The 27,151-nt window shown below is 43.1% G+C and overlaps 1 protein-coding gene across 1 annotated transcript; it reads left to right on the forward strand.

The window, feature by feature from the left end:
• Nucleotides 1–1,620: 1,620 nt before the first annotated feature.
• On the forward strand, nt 1,621–27,151 carry LOC144738740 (nuclear factor 1 C-type-like). Its single transcript, XM_078621730.1, is given in 17 exon segments — nt 1,621–1,650; nt 10,027–10,197; nt 10,997–11,173; nt 14,804–14,987; nt 15,408–15,487; nt 20,795–20,870; nt 21,582–21,702; nt 22,436–22,533; nt 22,536–22,556; nt 23,514–23,557; nt 23,559–23,639; nt 23,730–23,829; nt 23,832–23,884; nt 24,289–24,310; nt 24,313–24,468; nt 25,147–25,235; nt 27,131–27,151. Coding segments are annotated over 17 exon segments (1,524 nt in total).

The following is a 27,151-nucleotide window of genomic DNA, read 5'->3' on the forward strand; positions in this document are numbered from 1 at the left end:
ACAAGAACTGACCAGGAGCAACATATATGTGAAGGTTCTCAATAATCCAGGTCATGGCATCTTGCTGGGAATTGTAGGCAACTGGACATTTGACACACGTCAGTGAGGCTTCGTCCGTTTTGAACTGACTAGTTGGGAGTTGTGCAATATTAAGTTTGTGTTGTTTACTCACACAAAGGGGAGTTTTGGGTCCCCCTCCACTGTTGTCAGAATCTCCTGAGTGGGTTGTCACTGGTTCATGATTGGGAATTTTTCTTGGAGAGGAATAAAAGTATCTATCTGTACTTTACTATCTGATCTGTTCAGTTGTGTCTTAGGGCACCTCCTATGTTGAGAGAAGGTTTTTTTCACTGGAGATGGCAACTGTGTAGTTCTCCTGTCTGTTGGTAACTGTCTCTCTTTCTCTCTGTCTTCTCGGTTTTCTCCTTCACCTTCCCCTCTGACCTTATAGAAACACTCTGTGCCCTGTGGTTCAAAGTCCAAATCACGTGATTAGACGATCATCACTCGGACAATCCCTTTAGGTGAAGTGAGGACTTCCATGTTTAATCGTTTTTATTGTTTTTTTTATCCTTTGTTTTGCCACAGTGATTTGCACTGATGTTCTCTTAAGAATACAACTGTGTTGTTTTTTTGTTGATTCACTATTCACCTGATAGGGACCCTCTAGTGGTAAAGTGAATTAATTAATCTTCCCTTGGAAGCAAAATATGTAATGTGATTTTCAATCAAATCATGGAACTTGCCAACAGGCTGTGTGTGGAGGGTTGTCATTAATTTGTGTTAGATATACTATTGTAAGACTGTTATTATTGATTGACATTAGATTTCAGTTGTGTTTTTCCCAAATAACCTAAGTTTTGCTGACTGCTTACGGCTGAAATTCTATTTGTTCAGTATATTACTGTTGAGTAGGGTTGAGATGAAACTGACAGTAGCATGAAGAGGTCATTGGTGGTAGTTTCCCAATTTCATTTTACCACATACAAATGCCAGTAAAGGTGTTCATCCATGGCAGGCTGACCTACAGAGCAGACGGTCATCATGCTTTCTGGTTGGTAAAGCTTCACAAAGAAACAAACAATAGTTGAACAGTTTTCCTGAGCAGCGCAGTGAAAAGCACATCCAGCTGTCTCAGATGGGGGAGTTTGGGGGTTATGTGTGGATCCAGAGAAGAGGCTGAGCTCTGTAAACCCAACTGATCAGTCCTAAAACCAGATAATTCCTGAAGCAACATCTGTTCTCAGGATGCTTGGAGTGACACAGTTGTTGACTTACTACCCCACCCCCTCTCCAACTCCTCATAATCACCGCCACACATCAGATTAGTACAAAGTACAATACAAAGTAAAGCTCTTTGCACAAAGAAGAGAAATGCTGCCCTCTAGCAATGGCAACATGGCGCTAAAATATAGGGACATACCGTATTTACCTCAGTTTACATGAGCTGTTTTAGCCACATTATTGGATTCTGTATAGTGATGGTGGAAATCAACAGATGTGATTTATGGTCAATTATGGTCAGTCTAACTGGTCATCGAACAGCTGTTAGGATCTTATTTTTCCATTTTCCTCTTCAACCCTGCTGGTAGCAAAGGTGAGACTGAAACACATTCTGGAATGTATTCAGGACCATGGTGTCTGAGACATGTGCTCGTACATCCCACTCTCTGCTGACTCAGTCAAATTATTAATTGCTTTCAGCTAATAAAGATTTGCATTTGGTTACTATTAGTCATATTCTCAGCAATGTATTCATCCTTTAACTTCTACTTGATGACGCAGCCTAAGGCAGTGTGTGTGTGTGTGTGTGTGTGTGTGTGTGTGTGTGTGTGTGTGTGTGTGTGTGTGTGTGTGTCGTTTAGGCCTCCAGGGGGAGCCAGTCTGCAGATTGAAAGAGACTGAGTCAGCAACTGCTTCTCTTTTGTTCTTGGACACACACACACACACACACACACCACACACACACACACACACACACACACACACACACACACACACACACACACACACTGTAGAGAGAGATACTGGATAGATTGATAATGATAGCTGGTTAGTCCAAACTAATTTCATGTATTAACTTATTAGCACAAACAGCTGTTGAATGGCTGGTGAAAGAGTATTGTTACTGCAGTAATTCTTATATTTCAGTATAGTAAGTCTGCAACATGTGGATCAAATTCTAGACATGCAAGCCAGGATGTTTAACCTTTGAGGTTAACCGTTGTAGGTCAGCTACAACATGAATTTCAGATACAAGGTTTAAAGCGTCATAATAGTCAGCTAACATTCTGCATCAATGCTGTGTCGAGCAGATGGAAAGGTAGCCTTGTTATTTCAGGAACAGACTTCCTGCAGGTGCCACTCACAGGTTGGCCGCACTATCACGACAAGTTGACATCCACTCTGGACAACAAACCTCAAGGATAGTGGACCCTTTTTGTGTTTGGGGGTTGAAATGACAGTATCAAGTCATATCAGTTGAATTTATAAAAAGCATGCAGGGACCCCTTTATATATGTATCAGGTTCTGTCCTCCATACTGGACATAACATTATTAGCCATGCAACATTTTCTTTAAGACCATATACGGTGTTTGTATGTGTTGGGGTTTGATGTTTTGCTCTTGTGTGTTAATGCACAAAAGACATTTACGATGGCGGTACAATGAAACAACGTTCACAAAGCAAATGTGAATGAATTGGTAAATTGGCAGTATATTCTGAAAATGTACACATTCATTCATAAATTAATTGTAAAAGAGGTGAGGGAAGTGATTAACAGTGGGGAGGACTGAATGAAAGGAAATACTAGAGACAAACAATCTCAAATATTAGAGGACATGCTGCTGTCGGCTGCTGGGTGCAGAGAGGAGCAGTGTGAGGGAGCACAGGCTCCACCACGGTACGGTAAATAGAAGGAGCATTTATACTGCTCTGCCGCAGCCTACAGACGGGGGGTGGGGGTGGGGGTGAGTGTGTGTGTGGGGGGGGGGGGTACTGCCGCGAAGCCTGAGGCTTGACGCGGGACGTTTCTGGTCTCGAGCACCGGGGATTTATTCCAGCTGGCACGATAACATCCGCCGAAATAAACATGGAATGAGAAGAACGCGCCGAGCCACATGGGAAGGCGTTGAGATTTAACTTCCTCGGTGGCGGCTCAGCTTCGAAATGGTAGGACAAAATGTGTTCCGGTACAACAATGAAGTAGTGCCCATTCCTTCTGGTGAGCTGTGTCCTAAAGGGAAAAAAAAGACGCAATGCGAGTAGTTGGGTAGTAATAGCGAACGTCATGCAGTTGGAGCTACCATGTATGCCTCCATATGTCAGACTGTCAGAAAACACATTCGCTCTGTTTTCAACTATGTCGTTCAGTTCACGGCAGCGTCTTCACATTTCAGTCCGATATGTGACGTTTGCCAGTCGGTGGAGTCAAGTACGAAATCACATTGAAAAAAACGGTGAAAATTCAAAACTCTCTGCAGAAAGGAACAGAGACACACTGTGTACAACCACTTTAGACAATATTTTGAGATAGTCAGGGTCCGACCTTAGATTCGGCTTACGTAGAACGTACGTGACATTCACTACTTTGTCGAAAATCTAAACTTTTAGAGTTGGGTCGCGTCTTCTTCTAGTTCAGACACACGGCGCAGGGCGGAAGCCAGCAGTTTACGCTGATTTTAAAACTTGGTATTTAATAGATACAACGCGTATGTAGGAGTATAACATTTTGGCCGAATTTGTCAAAATACAGTCACACAAAATATAATTCAAGCTCACACACGGTACTCGTCGTATATTTGTTGTTACATGTGATAACGCTGAAGTAGTCATTTTTGCTACGGTGTTCGGATACGTGCCGCCTCCGTGACGTGTTGGCTACACACACTCGATTCCACTGGTTTATGTGGTTTTAAAGCCTTAGCGGTGTTTTTGTGGGAGCAGTGTACATGTATCCCTGTGTGTGTTTTGTAGAGGCGTGCAGCCGAGGGTGAAAGTTGTTGACTTTTGCAGCTTTTGTGCCGGAGCAGGCCGGCTGCCCCCTCCCGCTTATGTCACGAGGGGCAGGGGAAGGCCAAGTTAAAGTTCAGCTCAGATCTGTCTCCCGGTTCGTCGGTTTATGTGTGTGTGTGTGTGGGCTTGTTACTCAGCAGAAAATGGCCGCAGATAGAATGAGAACTGAGAGATGGGTTAGAGTGGCAGGCCGACAGAGGGCCTCCTGTCCCTGCACACAGCTGGGACAGTCAGGGGCTGGAGTGGAGCGAGCTGCGGCCGTCCTGATAGAAACCCACAGATACACGGATCAAACCCGACTCTTGAGTTGTCTTCACTATGTAGAGAAATAGCAGAAGCACATCAAATGTCATATATCATGATAAAACCCGAAAGGTTCTTAGCTGGTGAGTGCAAAGAGAACTGACAGTTCTGCTCCTGATACGATTTCCACAATTTTAAGTTGAAACATTTTTTTGGGTCCTGCAAATAAAAGATGTAAATGCTTCATAGTCGGACAAAACGGTATTAGTTTAGTGTATCTGTGAGAATATAATTATGGTAGATTTAAGGAATGTTGGACTATATGGACAGTGATGTGCAGTCAGGACATCATCATGGAAAGAAAAAAAAATGGAAAATGGAAAAAATGAAGTAAACGGTTACATATATTCAGGGATTTGTACTGTAAAGTTATTTTCCATTAAACTTTAGATGACTTTTTTGTCTGACAGTTACTGCTGGCTGCTAGCAGCGAGACCGGACTGATGTCTCTGGATGTCGCTATTGAAATGTTCAGACACTTGTATATAAACTAAATTTCCATAGTTCAGTGGGTGTACACAATGGACAGTGTTTGTGCCATACAGCGATCGTAAAAACGGTTGTGGAGCCACTAGGTGAGGCATGCGGTTGTGGTGCCTCATGGTAGGGGGCACTAGTGAGTCCAGGGATTCTTTTTATGACTCTGTCCTCAGTCAGAAAAACACAGCAGCTACAATCTACAGTCAGCAAGTCAAGAATTTTGAAGCATCTGGATGCCAACAATATTTTTGATGAGCACCAATAAGGTCTTAGAAAGAGTTGTTGTGCATATATGGCTGTCTTGCATCCTAAAGAAAAAGTTTCAACTGCTTTCGAGAAAAATGAATACGCTCTAGGAATATTCTTAGGCTTATCAAAAGCTTTTGACACTGTCAATTATGAAATGTTAGTATGAAACAATGTATTGTTATCGTTTTAATTATAAGGTTCTGCAAAAGGATTGAAAATTATTTGCACAACAGTGAGATGTTCTAAAATGTGGAGTTCCACAAGGGTCCATTTTGGTCCGTTGTTGTTTTTGATACACGTCAATGATTTACGTGAATCATTGATTCATTGATACATGATTTTTAAAAGTGTCAAGCATTTTGCCACCAAACTTATTTGCTGATGACACCAATCTCTTTGCTACTGACAGTAACATTGACTTACTTATTGATAAGGCAAATTCTGGGCCTCATTCAATCTAGAAAAAATAACATTTATATAACAACAATTTACTCTCTAATGTTTCATCAGCAAAGCTTTTAGGTGTCAAGACTGATGAGAAACTTGTTTTAAGAATCATTGTGAATTTGTGTGCAAGAAGGTCTCAAAATCCTTAGATTATCTAACCTATTTAAAAACAAGTACTTCATTAACCTTATACTACAGCTTAATTTATCCCCACATCTTTTTTTGCAATTTAATCTGGGCTAGCACTCATCCTTCTTACAACCAGTTCACAGACTCCAAAAATCCTTTGTAAGAATTTCCACCAACTCTCCATATTTAGCTCCATCCACACCTCTGTTTAAAACATTACAGATACTAACAATCCATGATGTAAACAAGTGTCAAACAGGAATCTTGATGTATAAAGTCATATGTTTTTCTGGTTTCTTTACCCAAGCATTTCATAATTTCTTTGTTTTTAATTATTATTATCATTCATAGTCCACGAGAAGGAGGACTGATTTGCACATTGCCTTCTGTGGAACCGCTGTTGTCTGTATGAATCAGGGTGTTGTGTTGTGGAACAGTTTAAAACATCTAAGTGAAACATGCTCAACATTATCTGCATTTAGAAGAAAGGTGAAGCAACGTTTATAGATGCTCTGAAACATTTGGGTTTTTCTCTTTATTATGTAATATACTGTATGTACTCTGAGGTATCATATGATCCTGTTGTATTTGTATTTATTGTATTTGTCTGCGTGTGTATGTGTGTATAGAGGCACAGGCGTAAGTCTATGCGAAGTCTATGCGAAGCACATATAGTTTTGTAATTGTTGTTTTGCAGGATGGGGGCCATTGGGGTTTTTATGACCTCTCCTACACATCTTGTTTTATCTCTTTCTTCTTTTCAGTGTTCAATGTTTCTTTTCATATAAGTGCAAACAACAAACAAACAAACAAACAAACAAACAAGTGCATCTAAACATTGTGAAACAACATATTAATTATTATAATGGTTAACTTATTGATTATTCTAATTCAATTATTAATCCCATATTAACTGAACAAATGACTAATCTATCATGCGTGAAGATTGTTGCTGATGAGCAGGGTGTGTGTGTGTGTGTGTGTGTGTGTGTGTGTGTGTGTGTGTGTGTGTGTGTGTGTGACAGTTGACTAGCCGTTATGCGTTACTGGACTTTTGACAGGAACTCTTATGAGCAGCTCAGAGATGTAACAGCCGACGTGACTTCAGGAGCTGAGGCTGGGAGGCTTTAAGTCTTAACAGTACACAGAGTAAATACAGAAATGACTGTACTCAGACCCTGGTGCTTCTGGACCTCCTGAAGGATGAGAAGACACACCAGCAGGTCCCTCACTCCTCATCCTCATCATCCTCATCAGTGGTCCTCATTAGAGAGACAAAATGAGAGATTCAGTCACTCTTCCATCATGATAACTCAGCAGTCAACGATCTCACAACAATATTCTTCCTATATGAAGCAGCATCATGATGCTTGATGCCCACAATAGGATGAAGCTGATGTGACTGTGAATACAGATGGCGAATGTGAAGATGAACCTCTAACTCCAGTAAAAAGCTCATTTTGTCCCCTTTTCACTCTCATAAACCTATCTGTGTTCCAGACGGATTGATGTCATGAAAGTCAAATCAAACCGTACAAAAAGCACCATAACGTTGAAATCAGTTTTGTTTCTACCAGAATTATCAGTGTGATTCTACGGTCTAAAAAGGAGCTTGTTCACAACAGACACATGAGTTGCAGCATTGACCGTGATTCAAGTCAAATTAGGTATGAATTGTCTACAGACACAACCTTATTTATGAAATATGACACTTTCGATACTCAGTCGAGCAGCTGAGATGAGAACGGCTCTGTTACACTAACGTTACACAAATGAGTTGATCTTAACCATTTGTTTGCTTGCGGCTGGAGCGGCTCAGCAGAAACACCGTCTGCCGCTGGTCCACCAAGTGACCTCTGACCTCAATACATTAAAAGACGAGTTCATCGTCTTCATGAGACACTTTCCCTTACATGTGGTCCAGTGAAGGAAATGTGAACAGTGTCATTTCCACACTTCAGTCATGGTGTTTGAGGCTTCCCTCTCTTTTTAACTTAGATGGACATGGCTGAATTGTGGCGTCAGCTTTCAACTTTAGTGTAGCAGATGACGTAAAAAAGACAACTTAGCAGATGCAAAGATGTTTTTTTTATCTTTGATCTTTGTCTGGAGAACAAACATATCTTCTAACGTGGAAGGTATCAGTCAAGGTAGTTAACCATTCTTTAAAAACAAGTTTCTTCCCCCAGGAGACCAGAGGACAGAAGGTGGCGCTATGTAGCCCATAGGTTCTCAGAGTTCTCTGATGTGCCTAATATACGGTGACCAGGAGTGGACCGGGTCTCCAGTTAGTCTGTCAGAATTCTCCTAACCTAGAGCATAGTTACATAACTGAAATAACTCTGCATATGTGTGTTTACATTTTCTGCAAACGGGTGACATCTCTGGAAAGATTTTACGTAAACTTTCTCCTGAATAATGCAACCTGTGCAGGATTTTAAAGTGGATTAAGTGATGTCTAGTGTTCAGAGAACACCTGTTGACATATTTTAATAAGTGAGTAACATTCATCTCACTGGTTTGTGATGTTAATTTGACCTTGTCTCGGCTCTGGAGCATTGAAGACGTGCTATCTAAGAGCCGTGTCACAGTGTTCCGCTGATTTTCTAGTTCCTGGGGGGTATTCCATGAGCGTTGCTTAAGAAAGGGAGATGGCGTGAAGTGAGATTGAGACTAAGTGTGATCGCTGACATCGCTGAAGTCAACATCACTATCATCAAGGTTCAGATGCACCTGATCAAGGTGAATCCAAGTCAGACTTGTGGCGTCTCGCTCTCTGCTAACACCCGGGAGGTTTGGAAAGCCCAGTTCAAAGGGTGATTGAAAAGAAAATGAAATGAGAGAGATAGAGGAGGGGGGAGTAAAGGAGGCACTGCTCTTTCCAGCAGCTGAACAAATGCTACTGATGTAACTGTGTGATGAATACAAGAATATTATCTCTAAAAAGGAAACGCTGCGCTGTGAATAAAGACAGGGATGTTGCATTGTGTTTGTTTATGAGCAGGAAAACTAACAACTGACCGATCCAAAGCCCAGACAGTCTTCCTGGGAACGGAGACTGGCAACCCAAGCAACCTAAATTTTACGGGAAGATCCTAGTGCGTCGCTGAGCAGTGATGTGTTAAAACAAACAGTGTTACTAACAGGTAATCGACCCCCTAGTTCCATTGTTACAACGCTGACGTGCGTCACTGAAGCTAGTCAGCTGCAAAGGTATTTTTGTTCCTTTGGTGAGGGAGGAGGGGAGGGGAGAGACAACCACATATCCACACACGAGCACATCAGTCAGACACACACAAACTACAAGCTGTGGTGAGCATTCAGAGGGAAAGTTGGCGTTTGCAAAGTAGAACTTCAGAGACTGAGCACACACGTTGAACTCCTTGAGATAAAAAGGAGGAACGGTCAAATGAAATGTACGTTATGTCTTGGAGTGAATTCTTTGTCCTGTACTGTAGGTGCTTAAAATATTCTGAGTAGTACCTGCCTATGCTGAGTAACCCTATGAAACTGGAGTGAGACTCGTTCAGAGAAAACGACGCGTTCTTTGACGTATATTTAAGAGTTACAAAAGTCATGCAGTCGTTAGTTTCCATGGTAACTAGTTGTGGGTCTACAAGCAGAGTCAACTTAGTTGTCAGGCACGTTGGTTGAGCATGGGTTGTATAAAGGTATGCATTGTGTAGAGGTTGTGTATTGGCTTTGTATGGGTTATGTAATGGTTGTGTATGGGTTGTGTTAAGAGTTTGTATGGGTTTCATATTGGTTGTGTGTTGATTGTGTAAATGCTGTGATTTGGTTGTGTATGGGTTAACTCAGGGTTGGGTAAGGGTTGTGACCCCAGGTGCTATCACTGATGATGTGTCCAACAAAGGGCATCAGATGATGTATGAAACCCCCCTATAGGACACTGTACAGTTGAGAGCATTCGTCCATGTATAAAACTAATCAGTGATTAGATACATGACTTTGATAAAGTCATGGAAATAGTTACACTTCCTGTTAAATGTTAAACAAGGGAACTTGGGATTGGAGTTACATTTAGAAACCACTGCATAGAATATGTGAAAATCATTTAATATTTACATCAGAGACAAAGTGTTGAGACGTGAGATTCATGTCTTCAGTCAATGGTTCCAACGGACATTTGTTGACACAAATTAAAGCTTACCTGGATTTTTATCCTGCTCAGGAACATTTGTCCGCTGGTATAAGTTGCTATGGTTACTGAGAGAATCTCATAAGCCACAGTAAAACAAGTGATGTTTGCCAGAATACGCTCTGGTCACATTTGAAGTAGTTAATGAAAGACACAGCTGTGGGACAGCGGTGTAGGATGCCTGTGTAGGGTATGTGTGTTTACTGACAACTGTATATTTATATGTATCTGTCCATCATGCAGGATGAGTTCCATCCGTTCATAGAGGCTCTGCTGCCCCAGGTCCGTGCCTTCGCTTACACATGGTTTAACCTCCAAGCCAGGAAAAGGAAGTACTTTAAAAAACATGAGAAAAGGATGACTAAAGAAGAAGAGAGGGCTGTCAAAGATGAACTTCTCGGGGAGAAGCCAGAGGTGGTTACAGATACACATGTTATTGTGTGGTGCAAAATTCAAACATGCAGAAATGTGATGATTCTCTGTGTAACATATATGTATATATTTGTATATAGATATATAGATACTTTTGTTTTTGCTCCCATTTTTCATGAGACTAACTTGGAGATCCAAAACTTGTTGTCAGAAACCGTTTATCCACACAACACCTTACACGCTGTCTGCCCTCTTCCCTGTACAACTCAGGAAAGAAATAAGGGCCAGATGCCATCGACTATGACCATTCGCCCACTCAAGTCAGTTAAAACAAGGAACTACAGTCGGTTCGAGTGCACGGTTTGTGCAGAAATTCTTTGGTCACACAAACCGAATGTTTCAGCAGCTGCACTGGTGGCTGGTCTCACACAGTCTTGGAGTTGAAGATGCTGGATGTGTATGAAACGCCTTTGGAGACGGCTCATGGTAGAGAACTGACCACTCAAGTCACAGACAACAGCTCTGGTGAACATTCCGGCAGTCAGCATACCAGATGTGACGGAACGGGTGACATCTATGGCACTTTGCTGTTAGAACTGCACATTTTCATGCAACAAACGTGAGCAAATCAGCATCTTCATATGCCACGATGGATTGTCTCGGCAAAGGAGGAGTGCTCGCTAACTCCGATTTATTTACAATATTGCAGAGAAATAGGAGTTTTGTGTCATGAAAAAAGGGAGCAAAAACAGAAGTGATGCACTCATATTTTTGTTCAGCGTATACTACATTATTCACTGGTGAGTCAACACACCTCTGTACAGTAATCTTCTGTGTCTAGGTAAAACAAAAGTGGGCCAGCCGTCTGTTAGCCAAGTTGAGAAAGGACATCAGACCTGAATGCAGAGAAGACTTTGTCCTGTCGATCACCGGGAAGAAAGCTGCTTGTTGCATCCTGTCAAACCCTGACCAAAAAGGCAAAATGAGACGCATTGACTGTCTCCGACAAGCTGACAAGGTAAGTGGATTCTAAATCTTGTGGTTCAGCATCAGCCAGAAGAGTAAGTCAACGCTGACCGATTCAAAGCAGCTGTCATATGAAACTGAAGTCAGAGGAAGAGTTGGAGAAGGTTATCACAAAGATGTGTCCGGCACTGACTGTGAAGGGTAACACATTAAAACAAGAAGCCTGTTTGCAGACACATTTTACCAATAGAACCAAACCTCATTGATCACATCCGTTCCTTCGATTGTTTCTAATCAATAATTGTCATCCCAGCTGACAGCAGATCTGTATGTATGCAATGTGTGTCATGACAACATAATATCATAGATTAATTCATAGGACGTGGTTTTTCAGTCTCTTATGAAGTCAGCACAGCACTGGAGAGAGGTCTAGTTGAGTGGGGTTGGAGATGTCTTTTTTTGGAGGTTGTCCTTTTATCACAATACACCCTCATCCTCAGACACCCTTCAGCTGCTAAGCTGACGTAAGGCAGCCTTGTCCTTTCGTATGCCTCATCAGTGGCATCCTCCCACGGGGCCCGTCAGCTCAAAGATGAAAACACGCCAGCAGGAATTAGCCCAGAAGATGAAGAAGAAGTCAGAGCCCCTCAGCACTTGGATATGGCGCCAGGTGTATTTCCCTTAGGCTACTACTACTCTATAGACTTGCTCTTTGTAAACCTCAGATGGACATTGGTTCCTGATAATGGTTCCTACTCGGAGTGACCTTACTGGGCTTGAAAGACTGATTTGGCGCATCTTGCTGCCTCCTCCTGATGGTGCCCCTCCTCCACCACCAGATGGCGGCATTAAGCCATTAAGCTGGAGCAGCCTTTCTCCATGTGGGAGTTGTTGTTCCCATCCCAAGGCCCCCTCTGCCATGCTGCACATGCCCCGTTATGTTCCGGGCTCTGAGAGCAGTCTTTGCATTCACTACTACTGCAGTTGGCTTCCATTTCCTTCCTGTTCCTAGGACTGGGGCAGCGCGTCACACAAATGGATCCTGGGATTCTGTGAGGGTCCTTTCCAGCCTGGCTTTGGTACAGTTGTACCCCTCCACCAGGCTGGAGACTGGCAGACGGAGAGCCCTGTTCTCATACACTGAGGCATCATAGTCCAAACCACTTCCTGACTTGGGCGCCGACCAGCAGGGGAAGAAGTCACCTCATAGATAGAAACTGGCCACATAAGAAGGCCAAACTTCCTTCAGGTCTCCACTGTACCAACAGCCAAGACCTGTGATGGGTTTCTCGAGGATGACTTTCACCAAGATCACACAGGATTTTTTTTTCTCTCTTGGCCATTTGTACCTGGTGCCAGATGACATTTGCATGCTCCAGACTTCCTGAGAAGCCTCTTACCCCTGCCTTCTGCACAGAGATGTCAACAAAGTGTTTCTTCTGTGGGAATGTCGAGAGCCTCTGGGCTACAACACTGAGGAAGATCTTTCCTTCCTCATTATGAAGGCTGATTGTGTGAGAACATGGGAACTCGGATCCCTCCTGCCCTTCACTACGCCCTTGGTATAATTTCTTTTCCCCATGCCGCCCTCATTACTTCATTAGCTTCCAGAAGTACTTCAGGACACCTGGGGCATTCTTATAGAACCTATATGGGACACCGTGGGGCCCTGGAGCCTAGTTCCCTAAAAAGGGCTTCGAGGGTCCTGTTTTTTCCTTGACAGAGGTTCTTGGTAAACGTGTAGGGATCTCTATAGAAAGCCGTCGTCTTTCGTGGCGTCTCCTCAGGCAGTCCACTCTTTGCTGCAGTATGTTGCTGGATGTCACTCTGCAGACCTGTGAGTCCGTTCCTTTCCACCTCCATGGCCTTCTTCGTCAATTCATTGACATGACATGTTTGCAGCTTCATATACCCTAAATTCTGTTGGCTTTGTTTGTTTGTAAACTGAAGTGACACATAAAAACATAATTTGTCAAGTGAGACTATCAACTAAGCAATGAGAGCACCTTATGAACACAAATAATACATAGTCCTTCCATCTCCAATGTCTCTATGTATCGATAGTACTGATGCGTATTGCGTATGCGGATTATTATTTTAATATGTAGATTCAACGGCAGAGCTGCTGAAATGTGTAGTCAACAGGACACACCATGTTTTTGATCTAGTACATTACATAGAAGTACATTACATTCACCAAATAAAAAAATGTATACCTTATCTTGTATTTACATGATCAGGATGTTGTAAATATGAGACAATTAGAGAGAATTTTGAGATATGAAGGTTATAATTATCAGAAGACAGATTTGAACTTCCATGATCAGTAACGCATTTATAAACCATTGGTAGCGCACAAACTATCCTCATATGTATCATCGTGGGTCAGACAACAAGCTGCAACATTATTTACATCAAAATGATCGATCATTTGATGATGGAGAAGTGACATTGGCCTCCACGTGCAACCAGCTGGGACACTTTTGGTCCTTACACAGTGAGTTTGGGGCCCGATCAACTTTAAAAAAAGTCTCAGATTACTGTGGTATGTTTATTTATTCTGTCGTTCATTCATGTAAAACACTGAACTCTTGTGTAAAGAAAAAATAGTGCTTTCTGCATTGTATATTGTATTTGTTTTTAACTGCTAGTGCAAATAAAGCAGGGGTCACGTGGGGGTGGGGGGGTGAGGCTGCGCCATCTCATGTCCCACAAGATTACAATCTGTGTGTAAAGAAAGACACAGAAGAAGAGAGAGTCCTGTTTTCTTGTTTGATTCCCATCATCAGTACATCAGTGTGTTGATTGATCACATGCGCTGTTTTACTTGTGTGTAACTTTGAGAAAAGTGCAGCACTGGAATGAGTAATATTCAATAAATTCAGTATTTCACACTGTAGCACCATCAAGATCCTTTCACACTTCAGTTTGGTGAAGTTACACATTACAACATTAGATTTGTTGATTTTTTTTCTAAATATAAAACTCTTCAAAATCATCATTTTCCAAACAAAGGGCCATAGTATGAACATTAGGAGCCTCGTGGTGCACACTTGTGTCCCAGCCGGTTACATAGTTATTACTATTATTATTACTAGTTATTACTGGTATTATTTTGGTACACATTTAAGTGTTTCTTAGTAACTTATGTGTGTGTACATACCAGTATTTAATGATGATTATGTGTTACCTTTACTTTTCTATGATGATACTGAGTGTCAAAGAGAAATAATTCCATAATTTTCCATAATTCCTGTGTCCTAACTGACACACTATCAGGTTTACTGTCACAAACCTGTCTAGGCTAGTCTGGGCTCTTACTACTAGGATCTTACTACTTCCATAGCAGATACAGTACTCAAGAGGCTTTTACAACTGTTGGCAAATGTGTTATTGATCCTAGAAGTTCAAATCTATCTCAAAATTATGAAATCTTTTGTATCATAATTACAAGACCAGGATGCCGTAATTTTAAGACATGGTGTTATTTTGAATTTGGTGAATGCAAGACACTTCCATGTATAATACTATATTGCGTCTGTATTATCTCTGTAGACCACAGCTCCTGAGGTTTTCTACTTTTTGTCATCACTGATGCCCAACTGACCCAACTTTAATCAACTATTCCTATAAACTGTTAAACCTGAGCCATGCTCGTGTTATTGTGTTTGTATTTGCCAAGGTCTGGAGATTGGACCTGGTAATGGTCATCCTGTTTAAAGGCATCCCTTTGGAAAGCACAGATGGTGAGCGGTTGGTGAAGGGGGGCCAGTGCTCCAATCCAGTCCTTTGTGTCCAGCCTCGACACATTTCCGTCTCCATCAAAGAGCTGGACCTCTACCTTGCTTACTATGTTCAAGAGAGAGGTTTGTTCCAGCACACACGTTATTCTTACTGATATTCATTTGACCTTGAACCCTGTGCAGTGGGGGTGTGACAACGCACTGAGCTCATGATATTCACAAGAACAAGACGACAATGTTTTTTACTTCTAAGTTCATGAGAACGAAACAGGACGATATTTTCACAGAAGTTTCACAGGAAACTACAACACGGCAGTGCGCTCGACTACGGCAGCTCCGATGACTTTGCTCACAGTGCGCTGGAGTCTGGGAGCACGTGTAAAGTTCAACATGTTGTCATGCTAATGCTGTGTTCCCATCTCCATCCAGATGGGCTCTAGTTAACAGTGGTTCCCTGGCTCCCAGTGTGAATGATGAGTAGCACAGTGTTGAAATGTTTTTGTCGAAAGCCGTTCTGAAGCATCATCGTCTCTGTCTTTGTAGAGGCAGAGCTGAGCAGCAGTCCTAGTCGTACCGGAGTGGGTTCTGATCAGGAGGACGGTCGAACAGCTACCACTGGTAACGTGAACACAAAATGACAGTACATATTACACTGTATTATTTTCAATTACTATAACATGACGTGTAACACAAATTGCATCATGTAACAAGTTATACAACTTACCGTAACATTTCAAAATCATTGTCCTGTGAATACATACAGTTGGAGATATAAGTATTTGATCCCCTGCTGCATTTGTCAGAGGTTTGGACACTTCCAAAGAAATGAACTCACTTTCTGTGGTTGTTTTATATAAAGAGAGAGAGACAGAACTTGATTTGCATGGCATTGTGGGAAATAAGAATTGGATCCCCTACAACCCAACCAGAAATCTGGACCCCAACGACTGGCTGTGTGCCCATGTGTCACGCAAATTACAATTCAGATTGCACAACTTTCCACAGAATCATTTTCTTCCATTTCAACCTCTCCCCCACCATGGCAAAACAAAGAGGTGTCACAAGAGGTACAGACTGGTGACCTACACAGGGTTGGCACGACCTGCATGACCATCAGCAAGAACCTTGTTGAGAAGGTGAGAACGGCCAGCGCGATGATTCAGAAATGGAACAGATAGAAAATGACCATCGACTGCCCTCGGTCTCAAGCTCCATGTAAGATCTGGTCGCGTGAGAGAGGTGGGGGGTCAGTCCAAAACCACATGGGAGGAGCTAGTTCATGATCTTCAGTTAAAACCACTGTCACAGGACATCTTAAGGCTTGGGAGGAGGTGCTGATATGGAACCAAAATACTTGACCTGCTGGGGTTCGGAGGAAGATGAATACTCTCATACCATCCTCACAGACAAGCACAGAGGTGGAAACATGATGTTTAGGGTCCGCTCAGTGTACAGGACGACTTGACCACATGGAGGGGCCAATGGACGGGGTCATGTGCAGTAAAAGCTTGGATGAGAACCCCCTGTCCCCCAGAAACAACACTGAAGATGGGTCTCCCAAAAATGACAGTGACCCAAACCATCCTGCCAAGGCAACAGAGGAGTGGCAAAAGAAGCTCGGTAAGGCCATGGAGGGATCTAGTCTCCAGACCACCAAGCTGCAGCGAAGAACAGTAAAGGATTTCCAGAGTTACTAAGAGGAACAGACCAAAACCCCCAAAATAGTTACTTCAGTGAATGTGTAAAATGTTTTTTTTCTTTATTTTTGTTGAAATTTGGTCTCTCTCCATTAAAATAAATATACTTCTTTAAATTAAAATGAAACATTTCTTCATACATAACCAAAGTTAATAAAAAAAAGCAGGAGATCAAATACTCCCCCCCCGTTGTATGTGTAAAATACATTGTCCTGTGTCTGACAGCCATAATAATCCACGTATCAGTGCTCCATTCACGTGGACCTTTTATGGTTGTTGTGCACAGGGCTGCAACCGCAGAAAGTGACCAGGACACTCAACGGTTGCTGAACCCTCTTTATTTATTCTATTTTAGTTTTCACCCTTGTTTTCTAATCACTTTGTGTGATTACATTCTTAACACAGTGGGGTTAAAAATCACCATGTATCTTTTGTTTTTTCCTTTTTGTTTTGTTTACTCGTTTGTCGATTGTGTCCGGGTCCCCGCTTGCGTTCAGGGACCCATTCTTACGCCAGGGGCCACCTCATCGCACCACATAACCCACCGGTGCTTCACAGACAGAGGCCTGATGTCCCCCGCAAAGCTGAGGAGGAGGAGGTGCCGACATACCAGCCCGTCCTCCCGTCAGTCATTGTGGGGAATGTTTGAGGACGAGCTGTCGGCGCTTACGGGGACTCGGCTGAACACACCCACATCAGACATGATCGTCATGCTGGATGGATTTCAGTTGGTGCACGCTGACAGTGTTTGTGAGTGAGAGTTGGTGTAAGTTGGTGTACGCCCCCCCCTGCCCTTTGCTAACATGGACACCGTGAGTGAGGGACTTACATCATGCCTCCCTGTCCTCCACGCTGCCACCTTCACCCCGTATGTTACAAGAACCCATCGGACCTTCTGCATACGCCTCATCCCCCTGGGGAAGATCAGATCAACACTTGGTTCATCTCGTTCCTGTGTACAAACCTCTGGTACACACAACCAGCTGTCACCTGCACAGTGAAGAGGGTGGGCTGGGAGTTGGACTGTATGGGAGGAAGGCTGTGACTGTCACAGGGGGGACATTGATTTTCACTTTAACACACTATGGATTCACTCTGACGTACTAAAGGCTCTCCTGAAGAGAAGAGGAGGACAAGGAGGAGCTGAGAAAGAAGAATGGAGAGGCAGCTAGAGGAGGAGGAGGCACAACTACGCCGGTGGAGTTTGGAGGGGCCTGAAAACCATCCCTGTAGTACCAGTAGTTTGATCAAACACCTGCTGTGCCCCCCAATCTGTCCTCACTGCAGAAATCCACCTCGTCCACACCGGACGGCCCCCACCCCCCACTCTCACCTTGGCTTTTCACGCCCACCCCGACTGCCTCCGAGCCCACCCAGCTCACAGCCCCCTGTTCCAGCCTGTGTCGCCCCACACTGCAGCTCAGGAGGACCAAGACGAGAAGGCTGCAGGTCCTGAGGACATCAGCTCCGGCTTCCTGAGAAGACCATCTTTGTGGGATAGTTGGAGTGAAGTTCAACTGAACCTGAAGCTGCGGAGAACCTCAGCTGTGGAAGACATCCTGCATGGTACCTGGGCCCAGGACCGGAGGCGGTGAACGTAACATCGTCCTACGGACTCCTACACCCCATGGTGGGTTCATCTGTGGCCCCCGGGCCACCGATGTCCACACACCACCCTACCGCCTGCAAGAGTTCTCTGACGACTCGTCAGATTCATCACAAATGACCACGACAGGGAATAAGGACACTGACACGGGACAGTCTGGACTAAAGCACCAGAACAATGAGTAAAACCAAGGAACACCCCCCCCCCCCCCCTCCGACACCCTGTGAACATCCAGGGAGGGGATATTGAGATGTTGATGTTACACATACCTGGGTGTACAGTGCCGTGATAAAGTGATTTCTGTGTTTTTTGCGTATTTACCACTCACAAAGGTTTCAGATCATCAAACCAATTTTAATACAACACAGAGACAACCCAAGGTAATACAAAATACACGTTTGAAATGTTGATTCCATTTATTAAGGCACAAAAAAATCAAAACCTATCTGGCCCTATGTGAAAAAGTAAATCAGGATCAGAAATCAGGAGGGGGCAAATACTTTATCACAGCACTGTACATTTGAACAGTTAACTGGATCGGACAGACAATAGCAACACCCCTCCAGAAAGGGAAGCAGGGTGTCTCTCTGTGGAGACGACTGAGGTCTTTTGTCTTCAGGACCGACTTTCCCTACTGTCGGCTGCAAGCAGGAGGAGATTTAAGCTGATCAAGAAGGTCAGATCAGTACTCCTTGACGCAGTACAACTGATGGGAGAGAGGAGGATGATGACAAAGCTGTCAGCAGTGGTCCCCAACCACCGGTCCGTGGACCGATACCGGTCTGGGTTATGTGTCACCAGGCCTCACAAAAAAAAAAAAAACACTTTTGTGTAAGGTTTTTGTGAGAGGTGTTTTATTTTGAAAAATGACCACATTCTCTCCGGTCTTTTGCGTGTCTCTTCTTGACACACGTCACTGTGATAGGGAGATGAAGACCACCACTTGCTAGAAAAGGCCCACGGAGGGAAGAGCAACCTATAACTTCACGGAAAAATAAATTTAACAGACAATACCAGGAGTCGTATTGGACAGCGTATTGGATGTACAGGTGATTCACATATACCAATGCCGCTCTGCATGGTATGTGGAGCCTATTTGCTTTCATATTATATGATTATTAGATATTTGTTTTCATATTATATAAGTTATTAGGTATTTGTTTTCATGCTGGCGGTATAGTTTTAATTTCGTGTTTATTTGCTGCACCATGAAGACCGGTCCGCGAAAATGATGTCTTATATGAAACTGGTCTAGGGGCCCGCTGCCCTACAGGACCTACTGACAGCACTGGAGGTCTCTTTCAGTGTGAAGGAGAGGTCACACACATCCATCCTTCTGCTGCAGTCAGACAGTACAACCAGAGCTGCTCACAGTAGATCACACACACACACACACTCATTGTACAACCAGATGGACTTTACCTGCACTTATTGTAAACTACTGTAGTACTTTTGTAATGTCTATCTATGTCGAACTGGAATTTCATCATTTCTATTCAGTTTGTGCTCGGGCAGTGTGGCAGATACTTGCACTGTGCTTGCATCATTCACTGTCTTACATTATTGCACTTTGTTTCAATTCATCTGTGTATTGTTAGGTTTATATAATATTGTATATATTGTCTATTGTATGCTAACTTAAAGTCTGGAGTATTTTGTTTAAACCTGTAAATATAACATGTTTATGATTAATTGTAATACTTTTCTTTCAACATTGCTGTTGTAATGTCTGTAAATTTTCCCGATGTGGGACAATAAAAGGCTGATCTTATATGATTTCCACCTCTGTGGCCTCACGTACCAAAACAACAATCTTTTTTTCCTCTGTTTTCCAACAGGCTGTCGTTCACACTCCAGGCGTATAGATTACACTGAAATGGAGAAGAGACAGTAGAGCGTCACTTCCTTGTGTGCTGAGCAAACAGAACCATCCACAATGTGATTTTTAACTAAATAAAGGGAGTGAAACAGTAACAAGATCCACTCACTTTGAGGTGCTGACACCTGAAGCAAACAAAGAAAACACAGAAAAGACTCAGAGTCTCAGAGCCGCAATTCTGTGTTCACCTTGCAAATCCAGACATCCAAGTGTCATTCTGACTAAAAGAGGGAGTGGAAAATGATGACGATCAAAATTGATGATCACCCACGGGAGGCACAAAGGTTGCCGTCCTGTGTACAAGTGCCTTTACTCAAAGTGACTCTACTCAAGGTTGATCCACCTGACTCCTAAATCTAATTATTGAGATGGTTTCAGGGTTCAACTGGTCTGTCTGAACAAAGACCCCTTCAGGAGATCACGTGTAAACTATTAATCATGTTTACTGAAACAATGAATACATGTTTTATGTGTAGATAAAATTGCCCCGTGTACTCAGATGACTAATGAAACTTCAAGATAAAAGTGTACAAGTTCAAATCATGTCGCTGACATGTTCATTTGGCAACATGTTGACACCATGTGACATTCTTACTGAGGGGATATTTCTAACATATGGATAGGGTGGTGTGACACAGCTCTGGATTATTTCAAATCTGGTCCTGTTTACATGGAAGCTCAAGTAGACTGGGTCTCTAGGTTGCTGTTAGGACCGCTGACATGCTTTTCAATTGCTGTTGTTTTACAGATGGCACCGAAGTTCCAGGAGAGTTTTGTCACTTCAGGAGTTTTCAGTGTCACAGAACTGGTACAGGTTTCTAGAAGTAAGTACCTCACCAGTACAATTCACTAGGGATGCAATGATACACTTTTCCCATGGTGCATCATGGTTTTTTGGTCCATGGTAACGGTTTCGATGTAAACATAATGAAAAGCGAGCTCGGATAAGGTCCAACCGCTTTATTCTAAGGATGTAACACCCCTCCTTAGAAAGCAGTGCTCTGCTCTGCTATGTGTGTCTGTTCACACCTTGTACTGTACCAACTTGATAAAGTTTTGCGACCATTGTTTACCTTTGCGTACTGAACAGGGCATATTGAACGGTTCAATAAAAATATGGAATATTGTTGCATCCCTAGAGTTCAGCTAACTGTACGGCCACCATGAAGCCACAAGGAATTCTAACACACTGTATATTTAGTGAACTTGTTACATGGATTTCAACAGCTGAGTGCAGCTGTATGGCTGCAGATATCAGATCAGATGCAGGATCTAGTTTTAGTTTTGCTTAAGGCTCACATGACTTATTTCTATTTGTTATTCTTTGCAGGTCGTCTTTTATTGTTGAATATAATCTTTGGTCTTGTGCTACAATAAATTCAGTTATTGTTCTTTGGGGATCGTTCCTGTCTTTATTCCACAGCATGGCCTTTCAATTTTAGCGCAAGTGTAGTGTTTTTTTTTTTTCTTTTTGCATTACTGTGGTGTTTGAAATTAAGATCACTGTGCAGGTCATGACTAATATGTGTGTGTAGCTCCAGTTGTCACAGTGGTAGGACCGGGTTTCTCCATGGGGGAGCTGCAAGGTCATCTGGCCTATGATCTTAACCAGCCAATCAGCCTCAGACGATCACTGGCCAGCACCTCATCTAGCGGGTAATCTGATCTTCTGATCCCAATTTTTCTCTCAATAATTCAGTTCCAATAACAGTGACCTTAAAGCCTTAAGGTCACATGACCATCTTATGTTCATGGACAAAACTGCAAAAAGGAGGTAATGTAATCTAGATATTCTCATTGGAAAATACGATAGTATTCAACAATCAGCAATACAGAGATGTTTAGAGAGTCCATTCATGAAATCAGAGTAATGGGGCCAGTGCTTTGATCAGCATCTGTTACCTAGAACAGTGTTTGTCAAATTGATTCAGACCAACGAACACTTACCCGCCCCCCTCCTGTCCCCTGGAGCTACATAGCTCCGGAACATCAGCCCAGATAGCAAACAAACACACATCACACGTGTTACAAACATGTGAAATTTCATCACTGAATGATGAAGATGAAGACAGATTTATACTACATTCAGTCCTATTTTGCTGACCTTGTGTCAAGAGGTTTTCTCTTGGTTTTCTTTTCATTGTCTCAAGCCATCGTTACATGATGATTTTGTAGGCTTGCTAATGGAATGACGTGTCTTATTTTAATATTCCATGAAAAAAAAGAAGGCTGTGTGGCGGACCACATGGCCTTAGAAATATCTTCACCATGGCGATGTTGATATTGTGGAAGACTTTACACTGTAGTTGCTACAGTGACCAGATTTACCTCCAAAGACTGGTGGTTTACTATGTAGTTTGGTGACTGGTATGTCTACATGTTTCTCCAGGATTAAACGTCAGAAGTCTGGCTCTATGGAGGAAGACGTCGACAGTCCAGCAGGGGAGTATTACCACTCACCTTCTTCACCGGCCAGCAGCTCCAGAAACTGACTGATGACATGGAAGGAGGTAAGACCTGTGGAGTGTCAGTAACAGAACTGGAGCTGAGCAGAACAGAGCTTTAACGTTACTGAAAGATTCCTGACAAGTGGTAGAACGGGTACATTTAGACCTTGAAAACAGTGAAGGCAGCAACGACTATTGAGACATTACAATTAAATATACTGATATTAACTGACCACCCCCATAAAACAGAACATCCCTCCATAGTATATGACCTAAAACTAAAACTAAAACCTAAAACTAAAACTTTACCAAGGCAGACAGCGGTAGTTCACAGTCAAATTTGTTTTGTCCAATCATTGAGTGTTTCACTGTCTTTACAGTTATCTCCCTGTCGGCGTACATACACCACTGACTTTATGAAAACTACCACAGCAAAGCTGAGAGTAATCAGATTATTGGACCAGCAGACAATGGGAGTCTCAGTTAGAAGTTTAAGGTGCTTGAAGCTTTAGATCTTCAGCCCATGACCTTCAAAATAAAGGTGCCTTATACTGGCAACCCCGTCTATCCTCAGAGGTGAAAGAAACATAAGAAGCGGTGCACACGGGACGCACACACTAATAAGTGTATCCAGACACAGCCATTACTGCAACACAACAGAACAAAGCAGCCTGACTACCAAGTTACGAGTCTAAGTAATAATTTAAGTAAGTCAACATGTCAAAGTAATCTCTGTGTAACTTGTGTGAACATTGTTGAGTGTGCCGACTTCATTTTGCAGTTAAAGGATTAACTTCATACATTAAACTTTTTTTTTTTTTTTTACTATTTTTCACAAGCGACACTGTTATTTATGAGAGTGTCAGCGTTTATTCACTACTCAGGAACAGAAGTAACAAGCTGAGATGGTAAACAATCCCAAGTTGTTCCAGACCTTCCTACGTTGTGACCACTAGCAGAGATGTTTAGTGAAATCCAATGCTTCTGGCAACGCTGTGTAAAAGTGTCTGTGTGTTTCAGGTCTGTCTCCTCCAGTCAAGAAGGCCGAGCTGGACAGTCCATCTCACACAGGAAGACTCACCGAGACTGGGCTCCTTCACGCAGCACCACCGGCCAGTCATCGCTGTTCACAGTGGTCAGTCCAGTGCGGACATGCATGCACAAAGACACACACACACACACACACACACACACACACACAATCATTCGTTTGTCTGTCTCTATTTCTTTCTGCAGGCCTGTCACGGCCACCCCTCCTCATCACTTCATTTCCCATCGTCATCATCCTACTTCCCCCATGGAGCTATTCGTTATCCTCCACACCTGGTCCAGGACCCGTTAAAGACCTGGTGTCACTGGCCTGTGACCCTGCAAACCAAACCACCAGCTCGGTGAGTACGTGGAGTCACATGGTTGACCCGTTGTTGTACCTTGTAGATGTGACAGATGCACTGATATTCTGACACAAACTAACTTGCGATGCAGTATTAGGTACTGGAATGTTCATATATGACAAAAAACAACGTATGACAATCATGTATCACTCTTCACATACGTCTAACGTGTTACTGTGACGTCAACATGAAGTTGATGATCAGATCCAATGGCGATATTCGTATTTAACACTGAGTTGGAGAAGGATAACAACGTTAGAATGGAATGACACAGATCGTATGTAGGGTCATATGTACCTGTACTAACATCCCTTGACTTGAGAAAAAGCCCCGTTCTTTCTACAGAAAAAATAGAAACTTTAAGCGCAATGAACCTTTTTTATGGTGTGCATCTTTTCCAGCTGAATGGCAGTAACCAGATTAAGTGCCCAGTCACTATATCTCCTCTCAAATGCTGGCCCCCCCGGCACCAGCTCCCTCCCTTGGTCCTCCCCCATCGCCCCTTTCCAGGCCGCAGCTATCTGCCGAGTCCAAGGCCACTACGTCCTCAGATGGGGGCGCGACTTCTCCTACATCCCCGAGTAAGTGGCCAAATGTATGTGTGTGTAATATCTTGTTGTTGATCAATGATGGTACAACCGCCGTACCCTGTACTGTCCCCTCGTTAGGGGACAGAGGGAACAAGAACATCGGTCAAATAGAAATGATTTTATCTGTATACATCCAAATAACAAAACTAGGTGAACTATGAACAAATTCTGTTAAATATAAGAACTAAATAGAAAAAAGAGAGACTCATCAAATGTTGGATGTTTGATTACTTTAGGGCCTGGGGAGTCAGGTTTGTTTGCCAGGTGCTGGAGGATTATCGTATCAATGGCTGGGCTGAAGTTTAAACATATGATGATCATGGGTCATCTGCAGACTGATCTGTTACTGTTAATTGCTGCTATGACCTGTCACTGGACCAGATCAGTGTTGTTATGTCATGAAAAATGAAGGTAATGAAAAAACAGAGTGACAAGAGAGATAGATGAAATGAGTAATAGCATTTTATTCATGACATTATTCAGTGTTTACAAATGTGAGAAGGACATTTAAAAATGGTGAGAGTGATTATTATTATTATACATTATATACACACATTATACATGAGAGACAATTATATCCAGGAACACAAGTAATGAGACAATGTCTAGTTTGACTAACCCAGTGCAACATGTGACATTTAAATCACTAAACCATGAAAACACCCACAGCATACTCAGCCCCTGGAACCGCCCCCTGCTAATCGCTCCTCTTTCGTTGGGTCGCACCACGAGACCCAGGTGGACTCTACCAAGCTCAGGTATGTAAAGCTGATGGTTACGTCAATGAGGAGTACTTTCGGTTGCCTCTTAACGTGAAGGCTGCACACAAGATGGGCAGTCATTGTTGCTGATAAATTGTGAAAGTGTTTTTCAATTTGTTTAACAAGATGGCCGTGGTTGTCACCCCGAGCATAGGGAGGGCCACTGGGAGCGGTGGGAGCTGACCAGTTGTGCAGGTGTTTGTAATCATGATCTGATCATCATCGATGTTCCTCCCCGCAGGAAGCAGACTAGAAACACTGAAAAGAGGGTAAAAATAAGATTGCAATGTTGGGATTTCTCTAGTTTTACAATGTTGAATTTCTTCAGAGCCTTGTTCTCAGCTTCTTACACGTAGAGGTTTTCCACAACTGGAGATACTGTGGAGCCCATCACACATTCCATGTTCCTGCCTCTAGAAACTCTCCTGGTACTGGAGGTATGTAGCAGTCAGGCAGAGTTCCAGCAGGGAGCAGAGCTGTCCTGGTGTGAGGTTGGTCCAGTCAGGGTGGCACTGATCTTGTAAATGCACGTGAAAAGAGAATTCATATGATACGAGACATGGTTTCATCTGGATCCACATTTAGGGGTCGAACCTTGTTGGTGAAGTCCTGTGAGGTCTTCATGGGATGTAGCATGTTCCCCACCAGCGGTGCGACAATGGGCGCCAGGTCGCAGGTGTCTCGCAGTGTTGTAGATGACCGAGTTGATGCTGCTGATAATGGGTCTTAGTGCCCCCCCCCCCCCTCCCTGCTTGTGAGTCACTGAAGAAGAAGTTACAAGAAGCTCCTACAAAGTCAGAGGGGAAAGGTCAAAGAGAAAACCCATGTCAGGGAGGCACTCGAGAGCTGTGGACACCCCAAATGGGCTTTCACCAAATCCTACAATAAGGTCACAGACAGAGAGGACAACAACATCCAGAGGGAGAGCGTTGTCGTCCCGTATGTCTCCGGTCGATCCGAAAAACTGAGGAGGATTTTCAACAAACACAACATCCCGGTACACTTCAACACAAAAGACAAAACAAATCTTTGGCAGTTCATTTTTTTCAATATGCTTCTTGTCTGTTGACTATTTGCAACAGAACGTTTGACGGTTCTGTGGTCACGCCCCAATAATCCCTCTAAAAGACCTTTTACTATTTGGACTTTACAGTCAATTAATGCTATTTTCGGCCCATTTTGCCAGAGGGAACGAGGCTGCCCCATCACTGCACACACCTTCTCTGTATGACCCACTCCGACTATCTGCCACCCCTCTTTCTCTCTGTCCCTCTACATATACTATGTTTGAGTGAACAGATGCCTCTAATCCGTTTCCTCTTACTATGATGATCTGTCGAACAATATATGCGCCTCCTCATCCCCCAGATTTCTCCTACTGCCAAGATAATTGGACAGATATGGGCAGCCTGTGCATCATTGGTCTTTCAGTAGTTTTTTAGAAACCGGATGTTCATTGTTCATTATTACCACTTAGACCACTTTGATTGTCTGCACATACGACATATATCTGACTACAGCAGCAGCAGCATCCACAGAAAGGCCCGACAGCGCCTCCTCCTGCTAAGAAAACTGAGAAGTGTTTTCAACAGTTGTTTACAAATCTCTCCTTGAGTCAGTCCTGACCTACATCGACCTCTGTTTGCCTCGGACTGACACTCTGACATGTGTGATCCACTCCACGTTGACTGACATGTACAGAGGAAATGTGCTTGGATTGAAGTCGTACGCTGTTTGACACAGGGTCTTTTATGGACTTTATTGTACGTCAGCTTTCACCATGAAATCCACACCAGGCCCTGGACTTTGTGGACACAAACCAACTTTATCATGAGATGATAAAGTGTGTGTATATGTGTGTGTGTGTTCACAGTGTGTTTCTAGTGTTTCAGTCGTGGTATCTGGGCAACTGA

The sequence above is a fragment of the Lampetra planeri genome, unplaced genomic scaffold (assembly GCF_965212315.1).
Source record: "Lampetra planeri unplaced genomic scaffold, kcLamPlan1.2.h2 scaffold_1142, whole genome shotgun sequence".
Lineage (NCBI taxonomy): Eukaryota > Metazoa > Chordata > Hyperoartia > Petromyzontiformes > Petromyzontidae > Lampetra > Lampetra planeri.